This window comes from Psammomys obesus, unplaced genomic scaffold (genome assembly GCF_907164565.1).
Source record: "Psammomys obesus unplaced genomic scaffold, mPsaObe1.curated_primary_1811, whole genome shotgun sequence".
Classification (NCBI taxonomy): Eukaryota; Metazoa; Chordata; class Mammalia; order Rodentia; family Muridae; genus Psammomys; species Psammomys obesus.
The window spans coordinates 278,793-304,469 of record NW_026585644.1 but is presented as its reverse complement, the minus strand read 5'-3'; the positions used below and the strand labels follow the sequence as shown (position 1 = coordinate 304,469).

The window sequence follows — 25,677 nt, the reverse complement described above, 5'->3', positions numbered from 1 at the left end:
ATGATCTGACACGGATCTGGGCAACCCAGAGAGACCTGTCCTCAAATGAACTGAGCTGGTAAGGTGGCCCTGGGGAAGTTTGCTGGGACATCCTCAGCTTGTCCTCTGACCTCCACACTTTCACCGTGTGTATGCCCAGGCAAATACAAATAAATGTAATAAGTTAATAAAAGAAACTGAATCATTAGTTTGTGTGGTGATCAAAATGGATGGTCAACGGGGTCTAAAACCTCCTAGGAGTCCAGTTTCTGGACATGTCTGGAGAAGTTTCTAGTATATCAACCGAGGTGGGAAAGCCTACCAAACAGTGAGTGGCAGCCTTCAGTCTCCTAAGTGAAAAGGAGAAAATGACCTGAGCGCCAGCATTCCTTCCTTTGATTTTGAATGAAAAGTGAGCAGATGCCCCATGTTGAGACTGTCATGATGGACTACACCTGTAAGCCAAAACAAGCCTGTCTCTCGTACATTGTTTTTGTCAAGTATTTTGTTGCAGAAGAACAAAGGTAACTGATACATTGTGTTTGAGAAAGGACAAATGTAATCATAGATGGTGGCAGAAATAAAGTAACAAAGACACTTTCTCACCTGTTAGAAAAGTACCTTTTTTGGGTGGGGTAGTGCACACCTGTAATCCCAGCACTCAGGGAGGCAGAACCATGTGGATAACTGTCAGTTCGAGGCTAGCCTGGTCTACAGAGTGAGTCCAGAATAGTCAAGGCTACACAGGGAAACCCTGTCTTGAAAAAGAAAAAAGAAAAGTACCTTTTATTTCTTTATCTCTTCTTTCTTCCTTCCTTCCGTCCTTTTTTTCTTTATTTCCTTCTTTCTTTCAATGGGACTGAAACATGGTTAAGAGCTGGCTGCTCTTGCGGTGGGCCTGGGTTCAATTCCCAGAACCCATAAAGCAGCATCCTCTTGATAGTCTGTTGCTCAGGTTTCAGGGGATCCTTGCTCTCTTGTCGCCTCTGCAGGCGCTCTACTCATGTAGTGCATAGACACACGCAGGCAAAACACTGGTAAATAAAATAGGTAAATAAAAGTGGAAAGCTGGGCACGGTGGCTCCCACCTGTAATGTTCATACTTGAGAGACTGAGGCAGGAGGAGTTCCGGGACTTGGAGGCCGGGTTGAGCTACTGAGTTCCAAGCCTGTCTCCAGAACGTCACTCAATCGGCTGTATGTGTTTTGAGTGTAATTGGTGAGGCTGATTTTTATTTCGATTTTTCACTGTACTCCACCAGGGGGCAGATGGACCCAGCGTCCTAACTTCCCAACCCGCTTCTTTTCAAAGGGAATTGGGATCAGTAGACTTAGGTCGTGAAGCGCTGACACTAAGTTTCTAGGTCTTTCATCATAAACTCAAAAGCCCATGAAAACGCCTCAGCCTTTTGTCAGCTTTCAGTGCCACCCCCATCTCCACCATTATTGGCAAAATTCTTTTCCTCTTCCTCTAATCTCTTTAAAATTCCCCATTCCGCTTTGGTCGAAAGAGAGGAAAGACGGCTGGGCAAAGGTAACGGGAAGGGCTAGGGAGACCGGCCCCGCCAAGTGCGGGGAGTCAGGACCGCGGGAGCTGGACAGGCCTCTTCCCTGGAGGAGAGGGGTGGAGCCGCGAGCAGGGCCGCCTCTCTTCTTTCCCGGGGCCTGGGCGGAGAGGGAGGAAAACTTCCTGGCTGGGACTCAGGCAGTTTCTGCCTGCTAGCCCTCCGATCCCGCCTACCAGTACTGGCTCTTCCCGACCCCTCCCCCGGCGCCCCCAGTGTCCGCCATGGCCAAAGCCTACGACCACCTCTTCAAGTTGCTGCTGATCGGGGACTCGGGGGTGGGCAAGACCTGCCTGATCATTCGCTTTGCAGAGGACAACTTCAACAGCACCTACATCTCCACCATCGGTGAGCCCGCTGGCTGGATCTCGGACCCCAGACCCACCCCCTGCCCCCGCCCATCCTCGTACACGGGCTCCTGAATGACTAGGAACCGTAATTTTTGATCCACTCAGAGTAAGACACTAACTTCCAGTCTCTCGACCCCTGTCCCAGACCCATCCCCCATAACGTCCCAGAAAACACTTCAGACCTTTCTGAGACCGGGAACCCCAGCTGCTGCCCCCCACCCCTCCCTTTCTCAGTTATCTCCCAGTCTCCCCAAATCCACACAGACTCTTGTCATTTCCCTCCGCTTCCTTCTTCACTCCATCTACCCAAACTCCCTAGATTAACTCTATACGACTTTCCTTTTCCCTGCTTCCCAATTCTGTCGGCCTCTTCCTGACCCACTGGGCTTCAAACTGCATCCGCCCCACCCTCGACTCATCTTCCTAGCCTCCCTCCCCTCCCCTGCGGAGTGGCTGGGCATACTGCCACTGAGACTTTGGGGGCTCTGGGTAAGCTTCTGCGCTCACCCTTCTCTCTGGGACCCCGAGAGGCCTGGGAGGTGTTCTAGACTTTCAGTAAGGAGAATTTTTTTCTCCTCCCCTCTTCAACTTTCTTCCCCTCTTGACTGAGAATTCTGTCTGGTGACAACCGGGAAAGAAACTGTTTCTCACTCTGAGAACTAATTCTCCAGAGGAATCTGATGGAGGCCAGCTCCAAGCCTAGCCTGCTAGTTAATTCAAACCGACTCCCTCAGCCAGCTGCCTTTCCCACCCTCTTTACCCTGAAGGGCTGGCGGGGTGGACAGAGGGCCAGTAGCATGTGTGTGTTGGGGGAAGGGGGAAAAGACCACGAAAGTGAGAGCACAATGAAAGTTGTCAGCTGGCATGCTTTTAAATCCACGGAAGAGTTTCACCACCTCTTTCCAAAACTTCTGACCTCTAAGGGAAAAAAACGGTATGCTTGCCATAGGAATAAAGCTTTGGAAAAATTCTCATTTACACACCCAGCAAGGCGCCTGTTGGGCACGGGCACGGCTCTCCCCCACCATGTTTTCACATATGCACACATGCTGACCTGTCGTTACACCTTTCACCCCAGGAATTGATTTCAAGATTCGAACTGTGGAAATAGAGGGGAAGAGAATCAAGCTGCAAGTCTGGTAAGTAAGCTAGCCTGCCTGTCCAGACTGCTCCAGGACCCTCCCACCCCACCCTCGCCCTTCATTTCTTCTTCCTTCCTTCTCTTCTTGGTTATAGTTTTTGTTTCTTAAGACACAGTGTCATGTAGCCCAGCCTGGCCTGGGACCCCCTGTGTAGCTGAGGATGGCCTTTATGAGCTCCTAACCCTGCTTCTGTCTCCTGTGTTGGAGATTTACAGACATGTACAGGCATGTTGCACCATGTTGGTCTGATTTGCTTCATCCCCCCTATCCAGTACATCTTCTAATTTATTCAGTCTTGCTCAGACAGCTATCAGCTGTCCTTCCATTTCTCTTCCTGTGTCCCACTTTCAGCCTGTTTGTGTCTTTTTCCTCACCCAGAGCATTCTCTGGACTTGAAAACGAATGAGCTATGATGTAGAAACAGGCTCTAAGTGGTTAAAAGACAAGTTGCAGAGTTACAGATTTGACTCCCAGCCTCTTGCTCTCTCTAAATTTTAGAGAGCAACCTGGGTGGTGCACACCGTTAGTCCCACACTCAGGAGGCACAGGCAGGTGGAGCTCTGTGAGTCTGAGGTCAGCCCGGTCTGCGTGGTGTGTTCCTGCACAGCAGGGCTGTGTAGAGAGGCCCTGTCTCAAAAACATGCAAAATAATAATGATCATAACTTTAAAAGAGTTGTCGAGCACAGGAGGTCACATACGGAGGTGTGACCTGACTGTGCTAGGAAGGCTGGGGGCTCTGAGAGTGCATAAGAGCTTTCACTGGGGCACTCTGACGTGACAGAGAAGCTGCGGCAGGCCCCGACCGCCACTTGACCTCTGCTTGACCTTCGTTAGTTACCCAGCCTCCCCACATTTGTTTCATTTATAAAACGGGGACAGTCAGACATGCCTCACTTTGATACAGCGAGGTTAGATAGGATGAACATAAGGTGACACTTCAGACAGTGCTTGGCATCTATGAGTAAACAAGAGACATCCTGTTTCCCAGGCGGGAGCAACCCAGCCGTCCTTGTCCCTTTCCCCTCTACCGTTTCCTGACCCCGCTTCCTTTGAACCCCTCACCCCCAACGTTGTTAGGAAGAGACGTTCCCCCTTGGAGACTCCTTGCTTCTATTTCATTCTATGAAGGCTTTTGTTTCAGGGACACAGCTGGCCAAGAACGGTTCAAGACCATAACTACTGCCTATTACCGAGGAGCCATGGTATGAGGTGTGGGTCTGGACGTGGTTACAGTGGTCGTTTCACAAGTATAGAGGATGACAAGCACAGGGTCAGGGATAAAGGAGGGCACAGTGTGCAGAAAGCCCCGTGTGTGTCCTGTGTTTAGACTGCTGGATAGGACCTAGAGGGTTACCCAGAGACACTAGAAACCTAGGTGAGAATGTGGACCTGGAGGGCTACCCAGAGGACACTAGAAACCTAAGTGAGAATGTGATCCAAGGTGAACTTTGCTATCCTTCAGGGCATTATCCTAGTATATGACATCACAGATGAGAAATCCTTCGAGAACATTCAGAACTGGATGAAAAGCATCAAAGAGGTGAGAGGCCTCCAGAAGAAGTGGGGGAACAAAGTAGCTCCTGGAGGATGGTGGGGTGCTAAAGTGGGTGGGGTCAAGTTTAATTTATTTATCTTAATTTTATGTGTGGGTGTTTTGCCTGCATGTATATCTGTGAACCAGGTGCCTGCCTAGGATCCTCAGAGGTCAGAAGAGGATGGTGGACCTCTGGGACAGATGGTTTTGAGCTACCATTTGGACCCAGGTCCTCTGGAAGAATAGTCAGTGCTCTTAACTGTTGAACCTTCTCTCCAGCTCAAAACCCCCCTTTTTTTCTTCTTCTTGAGACATGGTCTTACTCTGTAGCCCTGGCTAGTGTAAAACTTGTGTAACCCAAACAGGTCCTGAACTCACAGTAATCCTTCTGCCTCAGCTACATATGTGTGTGTGTGTGTGTGTGTGTCTCCGCGTGTATGTCATATATATATATATATATATATTAGTTATTTTTATTTCATGGGCATTGATGTTTTTCCTGCATGGACATCAGTGTGAGGGTGTCAGATCTTGGAGTTACAGACAGTTGTAAGCTACCACGTGGGTGCTGGGAATTGAATCCTCATCCTTTGGAAGAACAGTCAGTGCTCTTAACTGTTGAGCCATCTCTCCAGCCCCCAAAATGACTTTTTTTTTTCCTTTTGAGACAGGGTTTCTCTGCATAACCACTTGGCTGTTCTGGAACTCACTTTGTGAACCAGACTGGCCTCAAACTCACAGAGATTCGCCTGCCTCTGCCTCCTGAGTGCAAGGTTAAAGGCGTGTGCCACCATGCCTGGCTCTGCCTCAGGTTTTTAAGTGCAGAAATTACAGGTGTGGGCCACATGCAAGCCCCAACTTTTACTTGTTTTCCTCTTCTCCTGGCCTGTCTTCAGAATGCCTCTGCTGGAGTGGAGCGCCTCCTGCTGGGGAACAAGTGTGACATGGAGGCCAAGAGGAAGGTGCAGAAAGAGAGGGCTGACAAGGTGAGAAGCCAGCTGTGCTTGCTGCAGGCTGAGGAGCAGTGCCGGGGGGGATTGCCGAGAGCACGGCTTCTGCCCTTTACCAGCTATTTCCTTCCCACCTTGCCCTACAGTTGGCTCAAGAGTACGGAATCCGATTTTTTGAGACAAGTGCCAAATCCAGTATGAATGTGGATGAGGTGAGATCCATACTCCAGGAGATAAAAATACTAACAGATTTATCTGCTCCTTCAATCTGTTCTAACCCGTTTCCCCATTAGGCTTTCAGTTCCCTGGCCCGTGACATCTTGCTCAAGTCAGGAGGCAGGAGATCGGTGAGTTGGTTCTACCTGACGAGGGACCACTGTGTGTGTCTCCAAGAACTGAAGCAGCTGAACTATGGTGTGGGGATTGCACACATATGGTCCCAGCACTGATCGGTGGTGGCAGGACTTCAAGTTCATCCTCAGCTACTCTGTCTAAACACATACGTGCCCATGGCACACACCTTTAATGCCAGCACTAGGGAAGCAGAGGCAGGCAGATCTCTATGAGTTCTAGGCCAGCCTGGTCTACAGAAGTGAGTTCCAGGGCGGCCAGGGCTACACAGAGAAACCCCATCTCATTTGAAAGAAAGGAAGGAAGGAAGAGAGAAGGAGAGAAAGGAAAAGAAAAGAAAAGAAAAGAAAAGAAAGGAAAAAAAAAAAAACAATTGAGGAGGAGGAGAAACAATGTTACAATTTCCACTAAGGGGGTTGTCCTGAGTTCATAGGCTCCTATTCCAGCCAGCTTTGACACAACTGATTCTTCTACCTTCCTGGCTCTAGGGAAACAACAGCAAGTCCTCAAGCCCTGACCTGAAAACGTCTGTCAAGAAGGACAGCAACAAGTGCTCCCTGGGCTGAGGAACATTTCTCGCCTCATCCTGAACCTGGAAGCTAGACCTGAGGGAGGTGGGCTTGAGGGGCCGTGGAAGGGAGGAACTGTGGCAGGACCTAGAGGGGCAGATGCACGGGCGATGAAGAGAGTGGGAGGAAGGGAAGGAAGAAAGGAATAGGGAAAAGGAGGAGGAAGGAATCAAGGACATGGGAGGTGAAAAGGGTTTGCGAAGAAGAAAGGAAGCAGAAAGGATCTCAGGTCTTAGACTGTCCTTGGACTTAAGGTCAAGTATTAATGTAAATATGTTGATTTCTGTGTCACTGGTTCAGGTTTAGGGTCCTGAGAGCCTGGCTTAGCACTTCTCTGAAGGTTCCTCACCCTTCATGGTCTTTGTTCGTATTAAAGACCCCTGTTTGATATGAGTGTTCCACTTGCATTACTTTCATTATTGTCAGAATTGCTCTCCACTCAAATCCAATTTTTGTCAATCCAAGATGTTTTTTTACTTGAATCAGGCTGGGTTCCTCCTTCTTGCCCCCAGGCAGTCTGAAGGATGGACAGCCTTTTTCCACTATGGGTTCCAGAGGACCACAACAGTGAACAGAACCTTGCCCTGGGCACACAATAACCCAGGGATGAAGGGTTTGAACAAGCTTCCAGGAAACTGCAACACTTAGTTTATCCAATGCGCTGTGGGACAGCTTGGAGTGTGCTTTGGTCAGCCTAAGTATTTGATAGCCACTGCTGGCTGATGTTGTTAGAATGGAATAGTCAGCCTTACACAAAGAGATACATCAGAAAGTAAAAGTAACCTGGCAAGCCAATTCCTTTTTGCAAAAGGGTGTGCCACAGCCCAAACTGAAAGTTCATTTAGTGTTGTTCAAATGTAAGTGGAGACCGACTCTGCCTCGTTCCACTCATGGGAGCTTAGCCACAGTCTTTTGAGATTGACTGGTTTAAGAGAATCCTCAGGACCAGAGAGATGGCTCAGCCGTTAAGAGCACTGGCTGTTCTTTCAGAGGTCTTGAGTTTAATTCCCAGCAACCACATGGTGGCTCACAACCATCTATAATGAGACCTGGTGTGCATGAAAACAAAGCATTCATATACATAAAATTAATAAATAAATAAATCTTAAAAAAAAAAATCCTCAACTGGCCAGTGGTGCACACCTGTAATTCCAGTACACTGGGAGGCAGAGTTAGGCAAATCTCTGGGAGTTTGAGGCCTACAAAGAGAGTTCAGGACAGCCAGGGCTATCACAGAGAAACCCTGTCTCAGGAAAAAAAATATATTCCTCAAAGCTGGGCCTGGTGGTGCATGTCTTTAATCCCAGGACTTGAGAGACACAGCCTGGTCTACATACAAATCGAGTCCAGGACAGTCAGGACTACAAGAGTACCCCTGTCTGGAAATGCGCCCCCCCACACCAAAAAAAAAAAATCCTCAAAAAGAAAAGGAGAGGAAGAGAAAGAGGGTCAGCTTAACTGTGGGTTGTTAAGCATTGCTACTGTAGCAAGGCTTTTTGTAAACGAAGTTCAACCACGCAGGGGAGAGTAAAGAAATTTGGATTCCTCTCCTAAAGTAGTTTTATAAGGTGGGGGGATTTATGGAATATTGGCCATTTGTGAGCTTACCATCTCTTGATAGGAAACAAAAAACAGAAACAAAAACCAAACCCTCTTCTCACAATTGTATTCGTTTGTTTTGAGATAGGGTTTCTCTGTGTAGCCCTGGCTATTCTGAAACTCACTCTGTAGACCAGGCTGGCCTCGAATTCACAGTGATCTGCCTGATTCTGCCTCCTGAGTGCTGGGCTCACAGGCAGTGCTCCACCGCACCCAGCTTTTCTCACAATCTGAAGGGAAGGCACAGGAGAGAGTCACTTCGTTATAAGTGGTTGCTGAGCATCTGCTTTGTGCGGAACAGCAATCACTAAACAGCTTTTTGCTGGCATGCGTAAGCACAGACATAGACAAAAATTTAAAAGAAAAACAGCTCTTGGTTTTTCAAGATTTTTTTGCTGGGCATGGTGCCTTTAATCCCAGCACTCAGGAGGCAGAGGCAGGTGGATCTCAGTGAGTACCAAGCCACCTAGGACTGCAACAGTGAGACCTGTCTAAAAGTAAAGTTTGATTTTTATTATTGTGTTACGTGTGTGGCTGTGTGTTTAAATGTGGAGAACAACACTTAGGGGTCAGCTTGCTCCTCCCACCATAAGTCCCAAGGACTGGACTCAGGTCACCAGGCTTGCATGGCCAGGATTTTACCTCATGAGCTGTCTCACCTGTCCTCTTTTGATTTTGTGCCACTGGATTTGTGTTGTAGTTACTTTCCTGTTGCTGTGAAGAGACACCACGACCAAGGCAACTTAAAGAAGAGTTTATTAGGGGTTTGCTTACAGTTTCAGAGGTTTAGAATCTGTGACCACTCTGAGCAGCATGGCAGCAGGCGGGCAGAAATGGCTCTAAAGCAGCAGCTGAGAGTTTAGATCTGATCCACAGGCAAAAGGCAGAGAGAGAGAGCCAACTGAAATGGTGTGGGCTTTTGAAATCTCAAAGCCAACCCCCGTGACACACCTCCTCCAACAAAGCCACATCCCATAATCCAAAATGTTCCAACAACTGGGGACCAAGCATTCAAGTACAGGAGCCTATGGGAGCCATTCTCATTGAGAGCACCACATTGGTCTCACAATGTAGACCAGGCTGGCCTTGAAATTACAGGGGTATACTCCTACCTCCCAAGGGCTGTGACAGCAACATTTAATTCCTAAAAAAATAAGGGAGCTGAAACTATTGTCACACAAAACCACAGCCAAAAAATTCAGGCTAGATACACTGTCTTTATCTCTACCCTCTTTCACTCTCTGACCCCCTTTGAGACAAAGTTTCCTGACATAGCCTAGTGTGGCCTCCTGTGGGAGTCTCATACCTCAGCTATGTATCTCAGCCTGGCTACACAGTGACATGCAGTCTTAAATAAACAAAAACAAGTGCTAATAAGATTAGTAAAAGTGTCAGCCATGAAGCCTAACAACATGAGTTCAAGCTCCTTCATAAAAAGCCAGATGCGGTGTCACACATCTGAAAATGAGATGGGAGGTGGAGGCAGGGGAATTGCCAGGAAGTACACAGCACAGCAACAGCAAGAAGATCCTGCCTTAAGGGGAGAAGAACCTTCTAGAAGATTGTTCTTGGACCTCCACAAGTATACCATGGCACAAAATCACTCATATACAGGAATGAACCCACACAACAAAAAAGCATACGTGTATTTTTGAGACAGGAGTCTCACCATGTCTATCTGCCTGCCTTTGCCTTCTGAGTGCTGGGGTTAATGGTATGTTCCACCATGCCCAGCCCCAATATATATATAATGTATATACAATATATATATATTGTATATATATATACAATATATATATATACATACAATAATATATATATATATTGTATATACATATTGTATAAAGATACAAAAAAAAATTTTAAATCCTCAAAAACTTGCAAATCTTCCTCCCTTGGGGGCTGGGGAGTAACAATATTTGTAATATGATAGCCAAATGGTCTACAGTTCTGGGGGGGAGGGCATGGGAATGACACACCTCTAGCTTGCCTACTTTCCTCTTAAGTTCAAGGGCAATTTTTTTAGAGTTAAATATTTCCTGGAGAATAAGCTCAAAGTGTTAGGGAAATCATGCTTCAAACAGAGAGAGGAAAAAAGTAGTTGCACTTTTCTGAAAAATACAGAGAAACAGCTTGACTTCCAAAACAGCACAGCTGTGGCCCTGTAAACTGCCGTCTGGATAAAGGTTCTTTCCTTCTTTCCTTCTTCTGAGACAGCCTTTCTCTGTGTAAACCCTGGCTGTCCTGTGGAACTTGCTTTACAGACCAGAGCTGGCCTTGAACTCAAAGAACCTCCTGCCTGTTTTCCAAATACACCGAATGCCACCGCTGCAGTGCTCTAGATAAACTCTCTAATGGCACATGTGGTATATACCAAATCTGGAATTCCTTATTTCTTTACTGTTTTTGAGGTGGGGCGTCCTGTACTCTGGAAGTGACATTGTGGAGGCGGGGGCGGGACTGCTGCAAGCTGAAGGGCAGAGAGTGCCACCTATCAAGGTCCTGCCTTAAATTCAAACAACAAAAAGACGATGACTCCTACGAAGGAGACTTTTTGTTTTATCTTGTTTTTTGAAACAGGGTTTCTCTGTGTATCCGTGGCTGTCCTGGAACTCAAAGATCTGCCAACCTCTACCTCCCAATGGCTGGGATTCAGAGTGAGATGCCAGGCAAGATCAACATCTTAGTCACATCCCAGGGAAGAATTTATTTTCATTAAAAAAAAAAAAATACTTTGTGTGTGTGCTTTGCTGTGCATCCTGAGTGTGCCTGGTGCCCATGATAACCAGAAGAGGGTAAGAGATCTCCTACAACTAACTGGATTGATTTACAAGTAGTTGTGCTAGGCAGTGGTGGCTCTCTGTGAGTTTGAGGTTAGCTTGGTCTACAAAGTGAATTCCAGGACAGCCAGGGCTACACAAAGTGGCTGTATCTCAAAAGATGACAAAAAAGAAACAAAAAAACCCAACCACAACAACAAGACTTTCTCATGGATGCTGGGAATCAAACATGAGATGGGTCATCTCATCTGGAAGAACAGCCAGTGGTGAGCCATCTCTCCAACAGGCAGATATTTTTTCTTTCTGTTCTTTTTTTAAATTTTTTTTCTCCCCCTCACCCCCGCTCTTTTTTTTTTTTTTTTTTTTTTTTTTTTTTTTTGGTTTTTCGAGACAGGGTTTCTCTGTGTAGCCTTGGCTGTCTTGGACTCGCTTTGTAGACCAGGCTGGCCTGAAACTCACAGAGATCTGCCTACCTCTGCCTCCCGAATGTGGGGATTAAGTCTATAACATCACACTCGGCACGTTAACAGGAGAAGTTCATCACCATTCATCTGCAAAAAGCCAGGTGGGAATCCAGGGACAAGAACAAGTTTCATTCAGTCCTGCCTCCATCAGTAGATTCCCTGGACCCGACTTCTCAAGGCCATCCAGGGTGGTGAGCGATGGATGGGGAGGGTGTCAAGAGTCTAATGGTGAGGCCAGAGTTTTGATGAAGGCCCAGAGTTGAAATGGAGCGGCGTATCGCCCCTTTTTATGTCTCTCTGGTCGCCTAGTTCTAAGTGAACAAACAGGCGACTTCAGGGAAAATGAAACCTCCGCCACCGCCATGCCAGCCGCCTCTGCAAACACTACAAGGACCACAATGCCGCGCGGCGCCCGGCTAAGACGTCACGTGACGCAGCGCAAACGCAGTGAGGGCCAGTGGCCACCGAGTCCGGAACGACTACAAGCCCCAGCAGGGGACAGAAGCGAGCACACGGGAAGAGCCGGCGTCGCTGGTGCCGGGACCAGGAGCCTCCGCGAGCAAGATGGCCGCTCCCGAGACGGAGGCCGAGGGGCGCGGGCACTGAGTCCGGACCCGCGTGCCCTCCTCCCAGCCTGGCCCGAACAAAGACCTCGCGCTTCTAGCCAACAAGTCCGCATGGGTCATTCTCTCTGTGCTCACGAGGCCGTTCCAACAGAGCCTTAGCTGGCCCAGAGAGAGAACTCTGGCAGCTCGCTGCTCGGAGCTAGAACCTCGGGGACGGCTGCTGCAACAGGTGCGACCCTGCCCGCCCCATGCTTGCAGGCGCGCGGAGGCGTGGCCTCCCCCGGGGCGGCCACCTCTGCTGGTTGCTGTGCGCTTTCACCCTAAAGCTCTGGTAAGTGGCTACCGGGGTGGGGGCGGGGGTCGCAGGCGAAACTGACGGTCCCCGCCCTCAGGAACTGCGCCGCCTCCTCCACTGGCACCCGAAATAGGTGTGCCCCGTCTTTTCTGGAGTCTCACCGTTGTTCTTACCACCCTTTCCCTACCTGCAGCGAAGCAGAGGCTCCGGTGCGCGAGGAGAAGCTGTCAGGTGGGTGATGGCCCGAGAACCCTGTGCCTCTACGTTTTTTTTCTCTTGTTGTGTTTTAGTTTTCAGTATCTGTTTAGTATGTCGAGAACACAGAAAAAGGAGGTGCTGGGAAGCTTAGATGGGTTGAGCGTTTGAGAGAAATGTTTTTCGAATGGTCTTCGGCTGGGCATTTTTCTTTCTTTTAGTGAGCACTTCGACTTCACCATGTTGGCTGGTGGAAGAGTTTGTGGTGACTGAAGAGTGTGCCCCGTGTTCCAACTTCCAGATTGTGAGTTTTTGCTTGTTTTTGTTTTTAATATGCTGGACTTTTTAAAAAATTGATTTATTTCTTTGCTTGCCTGCATGTATGTCTGTGTAAGGAGGTCGGATCCCCAGGAACTGGAGTTAGAGACAGTTGTGAGCTTCCAAGTGGGTGCGGTAATTGAACCAGGGTCCTCTGGAAGAGCAGACAGTGCTCATGACTGCTGAACCATCTCTCCTGTCCCCACACTTGTTTTCTTGTTAAGCATGCCATTGCTGTGTTTTTCTTCTCAGTTTTTTTTTCTTCTCAGAGTATTAAGATATGTTCAAATCCGAATTTAATTACATTATATTTTATTTTTATTTGGTTTGTTTTATGTATGTGGGCGTTTTGCCTGCATGTATGCAGTGTGTGTGTGTGTGTGTGTGTGTGTGTGTGTGTGTGCGCGCGCGCGCGCGCGCATGTGTGTTAGAGCCCTAAGAATCCAGAAGAGGTCATCAGATCTCCTGGTACCAGAGTTAGAAAAGATTACTAGCCACACTGTGGTGCTGGGAATGGAACCCTGTCCTCTGGAATTGCAGCCAGTGCTCTTAACCACTAAGCCATCTCTCCAACCCTCACTTCTTGTTTGTTTTTGAGATAGTGCTTCACTGTATCTGGTCTGGAACTTACCATGCAAGCCAGGCCAGTCTTAAATGTTATCTTTATTTTGTGTGGGTCATATGCCATGAAAGTCAGAGGACAACTTGAGAAAATAAAATTTGTTAAGCCCAGGTACAAACATCTTTTCCCACAGAGGCATCTTGTCAGCCCTCAAACTTGAACTTAAATTCCCTCTGAAAATCTGCCCTTTCCACGCGAATGACATTGTCCAACTAATACTCCTGTTCTATTCATATTTTATATGGTAGCCTCTGTAAGTTCTCCGTGTCTCCTCGATGGTTGCCTTCCTAACCATCACCAGCCGCCTCCATCATCCACGTCAGAGCCTCTCATTAGCCCCACTGCCCACCAGCTTGGCCCTTTCTGAAGCTCGGGTCTTCTTCTTGCCCACCTCTTCCTAATGTATGCTTTTGGACCTTTCTTTTGGTAGAAAAGCACGCCCGAGTGTGGTTCTACGGGGTACATGGAGAAAATCGCATGCAGCCCATCTAAAAGGAATGAATTCAGAAGGTAAGGACCGTATCTCTGCATGGGGTCACCCCTGACCTGTTCCTTTAGGTAGCTACTCCCCATCTTGGTATAGTTCGGAATACTGGAAAGAGGAGATTTGAGCCAAATTCCCCCTAATTCCTAACCCTAGTCTCCAACACTGATATAGGCCATGTTTTCTGATCGGAGAATTTGGTCAGGGACAGGGAATGTAACTCATTAGTAGAGTACTTGCCTAGTATTTAGGAGGCTCTGAGTCCAATCCCCAGCATTACTTTAAAAAACAACAATAAAGCCATGAGTGGTGGCGCGGGCCTTCAATCCCAGCACTCAGCAAGGCAGAGGCAGATTGATCACTATAAGATCAAGGAAAGCCTGGGCTACAAACTCCAGAGTAGCCAAGGCTACACAGAGAAACCCTGCCTTGAAAAACATAAATAAGGAAGTAAGTAAATAAATAATAATAAAATCGATGGGCAGTGGGGTGAATCGCCCCTTGAATTCCAGCACTCACAAGCTGAGCTCTGTGCATTCAAGACTAGCCGGGTCTACATAGGGAGTTCAGGTCAGGCTACAGTTCAGAGCCTGTCTCACACAAACAAACAAATAAATATTAAGCCATGTGTGATAACACAGATCTTTGATCCCAACTCTCAGAAGGGAGAGGCAGACAGATCTCTAAGAGAGCCTGACTACATTGCTCAGTGATTAAAGGCACTTCTGCTCTTTCAGAGGACCTTAATTCAGCCTCCAGTACCCATGTAGTTGGTAACTGTAACTCCAGTTCTCACGTATCCAGTACCCTCTTCTGGCTTTCTTGGGCACCAGGCACACATATGGTGCATATACATACATGCGTGAAAACAGTCTCACATATTAAATAAATAAATAAATAAGCAACTTGCATTTGATTTCTAGAATCCAACTGGTTGAAAAATAGAACTCACTCCAGCAAGCTGTCTTTTTTTTTTTTTTTTTTTTTAAGAAAAAGAGAAGTTGGGCATGATAGTACATGCTTGTAAGGAACCTCAGCAATTAGGAAGAAGAGGCATGAGAATTAGGAGTTCAAGGCCAGCCTAAACTACTTGAGACTTTTTTTTTTCTTTTTGATTTTTTGTTTTTGAGACAGGGTTTCTCTGTATGGCCCTGGCTGTCCTAGAACTCACTCTGTAGACCAGGTTGGCTTCACAGAGTCGGTCTGCCTCTGCCCCCTTTGTGCTGGGATTACAGGCATGTGCCCTCACTGCCAGGGGAAACTATCAAAAAATTTTTCTTTCTTTTTTTTTTTTTTTGGTTAATGCTGCTCTGTTAATCTCACCAGAGACTAAAGACACAACTGAATCCAGTTTGTCTTATTCTTAGATAGTATTTTGGGTAGGCGGAAGTGGAGAATAGTGGTTAAGAGAAACTGACTTTCCCTGGGAATGACTGGCCTTCTTTTGCCCTCAGCTGCCGTTCAGCTCTGATGGAACGACACTTATTCTGGAAGTTTGAAGGCAGTGTGGTGGCTGTGGCTTTAGTCTTCGCTTGCCTCGTCATCATCCGTCAGCGACAACTGGACCGAAAGGCTCTTGAAAAAGTCCGGAAGCAAATTGAGTCCATATAGCTGAATTCTCCTGTATTATGCCAGATCTTACAGACTGTACGTCAAGCAGAGAAAGCTCAGTGGGCTAATCTGTACTCTTAAACCTTGTGGTAGTAGCACCTTTCCCTGACTTCCTCTTCCAGACCGCTAATGAGCACAATAAAAAGTAAGATAGAGCTGGGGGCTTGGTGGCACACACTTGTAATCCTAGCACGTGAGAGAGAGTGTCAGGAGGGTCCTTGGCAAATTTGTTGGCAGGCCAGGCTGAACTAAATAGTAAGACTGTCTTTTTAAAAAGTAATGAAGGAGTAAACCAGTTTCCTTCCCTATAATGATTTGGCTTGGGGAGGACTGGGTGTGGTGCCATGTGCCTTAAATCCTAGCACTTGGGTGGCAGAGAGAGAGGCGGATGTCTGTGAGTTCAAGGCCAGCCAGGGCTACAGAGTGAGACCCTGTCTCAAACAATTAAAGGGAGCTTGTGAGTTGACGCAGTGGTCAAGAGCATTGCTCTTACAGAGGATCTAGGTTTGGTTCCCAGCATCCAAATCAGATGGCTTATGGTCACATGTAATTCTAGTTTCAGATCTGATAGCCTGTGGCCTCAAGCCATGCACATAAACTCATGCATAAACAGACATATACGGCAAAAAAGGAATAAATCTCTTTAGATTTCTTTTTCCACGTGTAGAAGTGATTTGTGTGCATGCATGTCTGTCTATGCACATGTGTGTATCTGGTGACTGTGGAGACCAGAAGAAGATACCAGTCCCTGATGCCACATGGTGCAGTGGATGGAATATGGTTCTCTTAACCTCTGAACTGCTTCTTCAGCCCCAAAATGAATAACTTTTTGAAAAATAATAATTTGGTGTGGGGGAAAAAGTCATGGGGCAGTGAGGGAGAGGGAGCGATGGTTTCTCTTTTATGTGTGTGAATGGTTTACCTGCATGTATGTATTCCATGTGCACGCCTGGTGTCCTCGGCAATCAGAAGAGGACATTGGACCCCCTGGGACTAGAGTTATAGATGGCTGTGAGTCACCGTGAAGGCACTAGGAAACAAACCCAGGTCTTCTGAATGAGCAATAAATGTTCTTAACTGCTGAGCCATCTCTCCAGACCCTGGCCTTTTACTCTCACTTAAAATTTCTGGGCTGGCAAAGTGGCTCAGGTTCAAATGTGTGATACAGTGTCTGGAGAGATGGCTCTGCAGTTTAACAGAGCTTGCTGCTTTTCCAGACTTGTTTTCAGCTCTGGTATCTGCAACTGGCAGAACTCACAGCTGTGGGCTCCAAGGCATCTGTTGCTGTCTGCGGGCACCCTTACGTATGGAGGTACTCGCATAGATGCATAAATAAAAATTTTAGCCAAAGGCATGTGATGGTGGCGCAGCCTTTAATCCCAGCACTCAAGAGGCAGTGGTGGATCTCTGTGAGTTCGAGACCAGCCTGCTCTACAGAGTGAGTTCCAGGACAGCCAAGGCTACACAGGGAAACCCTGTCTCAGAAATAAACAAGTACTTTAGAAAGTGTTTGCTGCATAGGCCTGATGACCTGAGTTTAAGCCCTAGAATGCATGGTAAGAGGAAAGGACCTAAATATTGCCCTTTATCCTCCACATGTATATCACTTATACACAAAAGAACATACACATCATACATACTTATTAACACACCTAATACAACAACGGTAAAACAGACTTTCTAAGCTGTATTTGGTACTATATACTTGTAGTCACAACACTTGGTAGGACTCAGGAGTTCGAGACCAGCTTAGGTGACACAGTGAGAAGTTGTCTGAAATAACAAACTTTTCTGGGATAGAATGTTAGCTAGAAAGTTTATTTCCTAGTCAAAATTTGTTTTCCCTTGACCTTACCCACAAAGAAAATCTCAAATACATGACAAAACTATTTGAGGTGCCCTGCCATAGAAGCAAATCTTGGTTTAGGAAACAGAAATCTCCTATGGTGTCCTGAGTCAGAATTCTAGGGCTATGGACCCCTCACTGGGAATCCAGATGAAACAGTGCCAGGGAAGCCTGAGCAGATTCTTGAGACTGGATGGGTTTGGCTTACATCTCATCTGCATGCACCATGACCCTGCTCTGCCCAACAGCTCTCGCCTTCGTTCCCATCGTTAGCTGTGTCTTTGTTGAGCCATTTGCACGTGGGAGTTCAGGTGGCCCCTCCAGTTTGTACTTCAGAACTGGAGTCTCCAGGCTTTCTGTCATGTCTTTGTGTGTCAAGATATTTCTGGATATCACTGAGGACAAAGTATAGCGGTAGAGCATTTGCTTGGGTTGGAGGCTGGCCCGGAACTCTCCTACTATTTAACTGTTATGGATACAGAGTTTTCTAGCTCATCAGTGGGCTGCTGTGCCCTTGCGTCTTACCTCCGTGAAGCTGATAACCCTCAGGCCTAGCTTCTGATTGGCCCTGAAAGGGACTGAAGCTGGGTAGGATGATGAGAGCCAGCGAAAAAAGAAGAATCTGAAAAGAAGCAAGAGGGCATTTGGGCTCTGGGGACAACAGAGGATGAAGGCAATGCAAATGGGATGTTAGTTAGGGTTGTCACGGTTTGGAGAACAGGGCTGGGCAGGCGGGTATTAGGAAGAATGGAGGGTGGCAGAGAGGGAGAGGGGAAGCACAGAGCACCCCGATGATACCAGAACACAGGTGCTGGTCTGGGCAGCCCTGCTGGAGGTCTGGGCGGTGAGCTTCTGTAACTGGTGGATCTGAGCCGCCAAGGAGCTAGGAGAAGAATGAAGAGTTAGCCAACAGCTTGCCTGTGGCTGCACCCATCCGACACTGCCGCCACTCACATGTTCTGGCTCTCCAGCTCCTGAACCTTTCTCTGTAGCTCCTGATTCTGTGCAAAACAGGCTGCCACTCTAGGGAGTGTGGAGAAGTAGAGTAGGCTTGGCAGATGGCTCCTTGACATGCTTTGGTGAGGAAGGAGCCCAAACACTGCCCACGGATGCCCAAACATACCTGCTCTCCAGCCCATCTATGTATTCTTTCTTCCGCCGCCGGCTGTCCTGAGCTGACTGCTTGTTGCGGATTTTCCTCCGGATCTTCTTGAGTACTCTGTCCTCTGCCTGGAGGCCCAAGGCATTCCATGCTGGACTCTTAGCCTCCCACAATTCTCCAACTGTGCCCCAGCATCCATGCTCCTCAGAGGCTGTGCGGAGCTCTTGGAATGGGACATGCTTTTAAGACAGGTGTTACCTTGGTAAGGGGCAGGTGAGAGGGCAGAGAAACCCCTTCTTGCCCCAGCAGATGCTTCTCTTCATCTGTCAGGAACAGACGTTGGCAGGAGAGCTGAAAGGAGGCAGAAGATGAGTGGGATCAAGGTCATTTGCTTCCAACACCCAAGCTGCCTTTTCACCCCCAGCCCACTTTCAGGAGAGGGCTTTCTGTTTGCACTGAAGGAGAAAGTGAAGGCAGGGCAGAAAGTTCATTCAGACAGGTTCCGTGGCAAGCCAAAGGGCTTTCCTGAGGAGGGAGAGTGAAGTTTTTTGTTCACACACAGAACCTTGATGTTACCACCAAGCTAGAGTGGTTCTGGTATCTTAGGACAATTGGAAGAGAACTTGCATGAATTCACCATGGTGGTCTTTGTTGAACTTCCTTATGTCAGGTAAACGTCCATTTGGTAAAATATTTGGTTGCCTGTCAACCACAGGAACGTGTGACTCATTATCCCCAGGCGCTAAGCTAAGCTCTACCTACGTCAAGCTGTCCACTCTCAGACAAGGACTTTCTTCCTTCCTTCCTTCCTTCCTTTTAATCATTTTCTTTTTAGTTTGTGTGCATTGGTCTTTGCCTGCATGTATGTCTATGTGAGGGTGTCAGATCCCCTGGAACTGCAGGCAGACAGTTGTGAGCTAACATCTGGGACCTGGGAATGGTCCTGGGTCCTTTGGAAGAGCAGCCAGTTCTCTTAACCTCTGCGTTACCTCTCCAGCCCTGAGACAAGGAGTTTCTAAGGACAATCAGGATGGCTTTTCTAGTAAAATGTGTGGGAAGGGTAGATGTTATCTGGGTAAGCTGAGCCTGTCAGCTGAGGACCTCGCCTTCTCACTAGCATTTTATTCATTTATTGTGTATGTGTGTCTTTTTGTGTGCATGTGTGGAGGTCAAAAATAACTTCCACCATGTGGGTTCTAGGGATCAAACTGATCTTGCTGGTCCTCGTGTGCCTTTTTGAAAGATTTACACTGGGGTTTTTGTTTTGTTTTGTTTGTGTGTGTATAGGGTTTTGTTTTTTCTTCTTTCTTTCCCTTTTTTTCTTAACTCAGGATTTCTCTTTGTAGCCTTGGCTGTCGCTTTATGGACCAGGCTGGCCTCGAATTCACAGAGCTCTGCCTGCCTCAGCTTCCTGAGTTACTGTGGTTGAAAGCATGTACACCATGCCTGCCTTTTTTTTTTTTTTTTTTTAGTATTTTATTATTATTTTTTAAATTTTATGTGTGTGGGTGTTTGCTTGGATGCCTGCTGCCCACGGAAGAGGGTGTTGGATCCCTTGGAACTGGGGTTATAGATAGATGTGAACTGGACTTGAACATGGATCTCCTGGCAAGGCAGCTAGTGCTCTTAACTACTGAGCCATCCAGGCCCTGGATGATGATGGTGAGTTTGAAATAGGATGTCACTGTGTGGACTAGGCTGGCCTTGAATTTAGCCAGGCTAAGTTATTGGTTTTTAGAGACAGGGTTTCTCTGTGTAGCCTTGGCTGTCCTGGACTCACTTTGTAGACCAGGCTGGCCGCAAACTCTCAGAGATCCGCCCGCCTCTGCCTCCCGAGTGCTGGGATGACAGGCTGCACCCCACAGCTGGCTTTGGCTTTTTACTGTGTGTACAACACATTTGTCCTGCGCTATCACCTTACCCCTTTGAGACTGTTTCTCACTAACCCTGGAGCTAATCTAGTAAGTCCCTGTGACTGTCCTGTTCCAACCCCTCATTCCATGTGGGTTAAGGGAATAGCCTCTTATGTGGGTTCTGGGGATCTGATCTAGCAGCTCAGGTCCTCATGCTCACATGCAAGTGTTTTTCCTACTGACCAATTTTTCAGCCTCTGGCTTTTGCTTTCTGATGGCCTTTGGCTCTTGGCTAAATCATTTCCTTTCCTGATATCCCCCTTTTTTTCCTCTAAGTGTTTTAATAGCGTATTTCTTCCAATCTCTCTAACCCAAATCTCTGAGAGCGGACCCCAGAGGGCTTCATCTAGAAATAGAACGTGCAGGGATGCTGTGCTGTATACAAACCCCTAGCACGGCTTCTGGTCCCAGCTTCAAGCACTTTTAGAGGATGGCTATGACCTGTTCCCTGCTCTTGGACACAGAGAGGAGTATAGCCTAAGCATGGCCTCTCTCGGTCTGCACGGCAGGAACGTGTAGCCGCCTTGGGAAGGTCGTGATAGAATACTCCACATATCACTGAAACACGGCCACAGGGCACCCGCCTGCTGCTGCTTTGCTCTCACCCTGCCCTCCTTAGCCAGGTGGATTCCCGGGAGTCCTGTCCCATTTCCCTTCCCTGACCCAACGCTGAGAGAGCAGCTCCGACTGAATGGAAATGCACACCAGGTCTAGGCTTCTCGAGAGCTCCCTCATCCCACCTGCTCCTGAAGTGAATCCTAACCACTCCGATCCCCAATAGCTCTCTGGCCCCCCATGCTTTTCTGCACTTAGAATTGCTTGTTTCTCCTTGGCCTTCAAACCCACTGCCACCACAAGTTCCTCGTTACTTCCTCCTCCCTTTTCCTCTGCATTCCCGTTCGTGTGAGGACATGTGCACTGTGGGAACACCAGGCTGGCTGGCCTCTAGACTCACCAGGGCTGCAGGAGGTGCTGGGGCTACGGCGCTGGCTCTTGGCAGGATATGTCTGTGGGCATCAGAGGGCAGTGCACTGGCTGTGCAGGCATCAGGTACCATGAATGTCGGGCGCCACTGATCTGAAGAAGATGCAAAGACCGGACAAAGGAGTCAGAGGACTGTGGGCAGGGCCGCAGTTTGAGAACCTTCTCCCCTTAACCTCGTGGCCAGGGCTGGGCCTCAAAGGGCCATTGACCTCTTTCCAAAAAGTCCACTGACCTATCTGGATGGAGATGAGTCCGAAGGTCGGCCCAGCTTCCTCCTGAGTGCCCTGCAGGGCCCCTGCCTCATAGACAACCTCATAGAGGGCAGGGGGACTGGGTGCCTGTTGGGCAGGGGATCTAGGGTCTTCAGAGACCCCACTGTCACTGGCAGGAGATGTTTCTGGGCAATATACCATATTGGGATCAATGAAGAGGTTCAGAAAGTCATCAGGCTCACCCTTCTCAAGGCCCTGTAGAAGGAGAGGAGAAGAGTAACAGCAAGGAGTTCTGAGAGTCCCACCTGAGGCAGTCTTAGATCCTTTATGCTTCAATTTTTTTTTTTTGCTTTTCCTCCTTGGACATAGAGTTACAATTCACGTGTAGTTTGTGGTCTCTGTTCGCAGACCTCTTTCCTGTGGGGACTTAAGGCTTCTAGTCAGAGTTGTGCAGCCTCACTCCCGCTTCCACTCAGAACACTCAGCCACAGCCCCTATTCCTCTCCCAGCCTTGTAGCCCCTGCTCTTGCAGCCTGGTCACCAGAACCTTCGGTGGGGGGCAGTTGAGTCCCAGCTCCAGGAACGATCCTGCTGAGAAGATGTCTTCCGGAAGCTCCAGCAACTCAGGGCACCCGAGCTCCATGCCCCTGCAGGAAGGTGAGCGGGGTAGTGAGGGAGGTGGTGGCTGCCCTCCCCTTCCTTCCTTCTCTGCTATGCTCACACGAGGCAGCCCCTTGAAGGGGTACTCACTTCAGGCCTTATCTTCTAGGTTCACCTCTGGGTATTACCTGGGGTTTTTTGTTTTGTTCAGAAAGCTTTGCCCTGCCAAACCACCCTAGCCCTCTGAAGCCCCAAACACTACAGCTTTTCTTTCCTCCAGGATCCTGTATCCTGGTCCTGCCCAGCCAGGCCCCGCCTATGCAGTCTGTGGAGTTGGGGGTGGGGAGAGGGATGGGGTTGGGTTGCACCTGGCCAGTAACTACTGTTGGGTCCTGTATCTGAGAGTAGTATTAAGACACTGCCCAATATGCAAACTGAAATAAAACTGTAGGCACCCACACCCTTCCCGTCAGTTTGCCCAGTGCTGGTAGACCTTGCTGAGGGCTTGTGGTCTCAGCAAGAGCTGAGGCTGTAGTAGCTGGCACAAAGGATACCTGACTGTCTGTCCTGAAGCCACAATCTTTACAAGAGGGAGACCCATCTCAAGGTAGAGAACGATGCCAAATTTTGAAGGCAGCCCTCCCCGGTCACCCTGCCTGCCCCATTGCCACAGGCCATTCTTCCACCCCTGAGTCCTAATGAGACGGTAAAGACTTAGGGCAGGGCTTCTAGCCAATGGCTGACTATCCCCAGGCCCCAGCCCTCAGGGTTAGCAACAGTAGACTAGCAGAGAAGGGTGGGCAGAAGTAGTTTGGCAGAGGCTCCCGGCTCCAGCGAGATGCCCTCAGACTCACTGTAGGAAGGCTAAGAGAACACTTCTAGGGTGGGAGCTACTGGGTTTGTTTACCTCATGATTCCATGATTCCGAGACCCCAAGGTATTACTTACACAGACCAAGCCTCCAGCCCCTGGCAGCCGGCTGTGCAGTTCGGGCTCTGTGGACCCAGGAAGCACATTGAAGCACTCTGGGTGGGGCTCCGGCTAATCCACGCACGGACACAGGGCAGGGAAACTGCCATGCATTAGCCAAACATTTACCTTTGGTCTGAGTCTTATTCCTTCCATAAACTATTAGTTTTATGCATAGGTTTTGTGTTTCTGAAATGGGAGTGAAGACGTCTTATTGTTCGGGTGGCCTCCTGAGTAGCTGATACTGTATCTACTGTACTGGTGTAGCGTGAGAGCTGTTGCAGAGCCTGGTGTAGGAGTTCATCCTGTAATCTCAGCAGTCAAGAGGCTGATGCAGAAATGTCCCTGGGATCAAGGCCAGCCTGGGCTACATAAATCCTGTTTCAAAAGCAAAAGCAGAGCTGGGCATGGTGGCACATGGCTTTTTATCTCAGCACTTGGAAGGCAGAGGCAGGTGGATTTCTGTGAGTTCAAGGCCAGCCTGATCTACAGAGAGTTTCAGGATAGTCAAGGCTGCACAGAGAAACCCTGTCTCAAGAAAGCCAACCAATCAAAGAGTAACAAAGTGCAAGAACAGTGTGTGTGTGTGTGTGTGTGTGTGTGTGTGTGTATCACACTCTCTCTCAGATGATGGAACAATATTAAAGGAGAATTAGAGCATCTGATGAAGACTTTTGAACTGTTTGTTTCTTTGATTTATACAGGGGGAGCAGTGTGTGTGTAGTCTATACAGTTTGTCACAGAACCTAGGTGGTAGATGTGTTTCTCTCCTCCAATCTTCAGGCATTTAAAAGCAGCTTTTAGGCCTAGTCCTGGAAGCCTCTAGCCTCTATGTCGTCTAACCTAGGCCTGGAATGTGTTTCGTCTCTGAGACTTACTTCGGAATAAGATCACCTTTACTTGTTCTTACTGAGCCCTGGGCTGGCTGGTTCAACTCAGCTGTTCTGGCTCAAACTCCTGGCTGACTGAATCCAACTTTTCTTTCAGCCCTGGAATTGCTCTGTTTGGCTGCAAACTAGCTCCAGCAGCGTCTTCCAGTGTGGTTTCTTCTCATTCTCTGGCTGCTTTGGTCTTCACCTGAGTTCTCTCTCCACAACCTGTCTCTTATCGTCCAGGTAAAACCGCCTCCTCTTCTCTCTGTATTGCCCCTTACATCATATTCTGTCAAGTCTTTCTCTGATTTGTCACCACCTTTTCTGCCACTCAACTAGACATCACTTTGAAACATGGGTGCTTCCTTCTAGAAACTAACTTTACCTTCATTGTTTCGGATTAAAGCCTGGACCACCGCACCTGGACCTAAGCTTTTCTTTACCTGAAACTTGCTCTATACCAGGCTGGCCTTGAGTTTAGAGATCTTCTTGGCTTTTTCTCCTGGGGTTAAAGGTGTGTTTGTATTCCATCGGGATCACACAGACCTGGAAGAGGTCTTTGGATGTGATCTCTTGCCAGAGCAGCCATGTTCTGAATTAAAATTCCTCTATAGGTATGAGGTTTTGGCTCAGATTTGTTAGCTCATTACACCTGCTTCATTTCAAGAAAGTTTGTGAGATCTTTATGATTTTCTTCTCTCTTTCTCTGCACCATGACAAGTTATAGATCTTGTTTGTGTTTTGTTTGTTTGAAACAGGGTGTTACTGTGTATTTCTGGCTTGATTGTTCATTTGTTTTTTGAGTTTTTTTGTTTGTTTGTTTGGTTGGTTGGTTTGGTTTTTCAAGACAGGGTTTCTCTGTGTAGCCCTGGCTGTCCTGGCCTCACTCTGTAGACAAGACTGGCCACCAACTCAGAGATCCACCTGCTTCTGTCTCCTAAGTGCTGGGGTTAAAGCAAGCACCACCACCCCTGCTTCTTTTTTTTTGTTTTCGTTGTTGTTTCCAGACAGGGTTTCCTTGTATAGCTCTGGCTGTCCTGGAACTTACTCTGTAGACAAGGCTGGCCTCCTCCCAAGTGCTGGGATTACAGGTGTGAGCCACCATGCCCGACTTTTTTTTTTATTTTTATTTTTTGAAGCAGGATCTCATTCTGTATATCTGCCTTGTTTGTTGAGGCGGGGTCTTACTGAAGTTTTGAGATTTTTTTTTTCTTTTTTTGAGGCCAACCCCATGAGATCTTTATAATTTTCTTTTCCTTTCTCCTTTCTCTTTTTCTCTCTCAGCATGAGGGCAATCACAGAGAGTAGAAGGGAAGTGGCTCACACACCACTGCCCAACTGTGGAGGCCAGAGGAAAACTTTCAGGAGGTAGTTTTCTCTCTCTTTTTTGTTTTGTGTTTTTAGTTGTTTTGAGACAGGGTTTCTATTTACAGCCTTGGCTGTCCTGGACTTCATTTATAGACCAGGCTGGCCTCGAACTCACAGAGACACACCTGCCTTTGCCTCCCCGAGTGGTGGGATCACAAGCGTGCACTTATCTTTTTCTACTTATTTGGTTCTTTTGAAGCTTACTGTTACCAAGGCTGGCCTCATTTTGGAAATTCTCCTGCTTCAGCCTCCCAAGTGCTGGAAAGTAAGAAGCAAGCAAGTCACTTACACATGTTTGAAAATTTTGTTTTCATCAGCATTGTTCTGTCATGTGAGGTACAACAGCTCTAAGGCTCATAGAGCAGATAATATTTTTTCAGTTTGAACAATAAGGAATCAGATGCTCATGACTAAAAAATAGTAATTTCAAAATGCAA

At 47.8% G+C, this 25,677-nt stretch overlaps 3 protein-coding genes across 6 annotated transcripts; 2 read left to right on the top strand and 1 right to left on the bottom strand.

Moving 5' to 3' along the window:
- The first annotated feature begins 1,378 nt into the window (after positions 1–1,378).
- Positions 1,379–6,830, top strand: Rab13 (RAB13, member RAS oncogene family). Of its 2 annotated transcripts, XM_055621953.1 has the most exons (9): positions 1,379–1,512; positions 1,702–1,891; positions 2,972–3,032; positions 4,178–4,238; positions 4,499–4,576; positions 5,467–5,556; positions 5,667–5,732; positions 5,814–5,867; positions 6,360–6,830. In XM_055621953.1, the coding sequence occupies exons 2-9, from the start codon at positions 1,768–1,770 to the stop codon at positions 6,435–6,437; spliced, it is 612 nt and encodes a 203-aa protein (XP_055477928.1). In that variant the 5' UTR covers positions 1,379–1,512; positions 1,702–1,767; the 3' UTR covers positions 6,438–6,830. The 2 variants fall into 2 exon arrangements, with proteins under 2 accessions (XP_055477928.1, XP_055477919.1); XM_055621944.1 differs by lacking the exon at positions 1,379–1,512 and having other exon boundaries at positions 1,619–1,891.
- A 4,956-nt stretch (positions 6,831–11,786) lies between these two features.
- On the top strand, positions 11,787–16,030 carry Jtb (jumping translocation breakpoint). The gene is made up of 5 exons (XM_055624402.1): positions 11,787–12,180; positions 12,338–12,375; positions 12,561–12,643; positions 13,710–13,789; positions 15,218–16,030. The coding sequence occupies exons 1-5, from the start codon at positions 12,098–12,100 to the stop codon at positions 15,372–15,374; spliced, it is 441 nt and encodes a 146-aa protein (XP_055480377.1). The 5' UTR covers positions 11,787–12,097; the 3' UTR covers positions 15,375–16,030.
- A 1,141-nt stretch (positions 16,031–17,171) lies between these two features.
- Positions 17,172–23,678, bottom strand: Creb3l4 (cAMP responsive element binding protein 3 like 4). 3 transcript variants are annotated; one of them, XM_055623929.1, is made up of 10 exons: positions 22,980–23,678; positions 21,979–22,078; positions 21,452–21,686; positions 21,191–21,312; positions 18,581–18,673; positions 18,344–18,450; positions 18,175–18,243; positions 18,019–18,103; positions 17,746–17,842; positions 17,172–17,615 (listed from the first exon to the last, which is right to left on the bottom strand). In XM_055623929.1, the coding sequence occupies exons 1-10, from the start codon at positions 23,108–23,110 to the stop codon at positions 17,425–17,427; spliced, it is 1,230 nt and encodes a 409-aa protein (XP_055479904.1). In that variant the 5' UTR covers positions 23,111–23,678; the 3' UTR covers positions 17,172–17,424. The 3 variants fall into 3 exon arrangements, with proteins under 3 accessions (XP_055479904.1, XP_055479913.1, XP_055479920.1); XM_055623938.1 differs by lacking the exon at positions 22,980–23,678 and adding an exon at positions 22,182–22,362; XM_055623945.1 differs by lacking the exon at positions 22,980–23,678 and adding an exon at positions 22,220–22,362.
- Between the last annotated feature and the right edge of the window lie 1,999 nt (positions 23,679–25,677).

Excerpts from the sequence above, each read along its gene's own strand:
- Rab13 (XM_055621953.1), top strand. The coding sequence starts at position 1,768 with ATGGCCAAAGCCTACGACCACCTCTTCAAGTTGCTGCTGATCGGGGAC. Across the intron at positions 1,892-2,971 it reads CACCTACATCTCCACCATCG|GAATTGATTTCAAGATTCGA; the intron begins GTGAGCCCGCTG and ends CTTTCACCCCAG. Across the intron at positions 5,557-5,666 it reads AGAAAGAGAGGGCTGACAAG|TTGGCTCAAGAGTACGGAAT; the intron begins GTGAGAAGCCAG and ends CTTGCCCTACAG.
- Jtb (XM_055624402.1), top strand. The coding sequence starts at position 12,098 with ATGCTTGCAGGCGCGCGGAGGCGTGGCCTCCCCCGGGGCGGCCACCTC. Across the intron at positions 12,181-12,337 it reads GCTTTCACCCTAAAGCTCTG|CGAAGCAGAGGCTCCGGTGC; the intron begins GTAAGTGGCTAC and ends CCCTACCTGCAG. Across the intron at positions 12,644-13,709 it reads CGTGTTCCAACTTCCAGATT|AAAAGCACGCCCGAGTGTGG; the intron begins GTGAGTTTTTGC and ends TTCTTTTGGTAG.
- Creb3l4 (XM_055623929.1), bottom strand. The coding sequence starts at position 23,110 with ATGGCAGTTTCCCTGCCCTGTGTCCGTGCGTGGATTAGCCGGAGCCCC. Across the intron at positions 18,244-18,343 it reads ATAGATGGGCTGGAGAGCAG|AGTGGCAGCCTGTTTTGCAC; the intron begins GTATGTTTGGGC and ends CACACTCCCTAG. Across the intron at positions 17,843-18,018 it reads AGACCAGCACCTGTGTTCTG|ATTCTTCTTTTTTCGCTGGC; the intron begins GTATCATCGGGG and ends GCTTCTTTTCAG.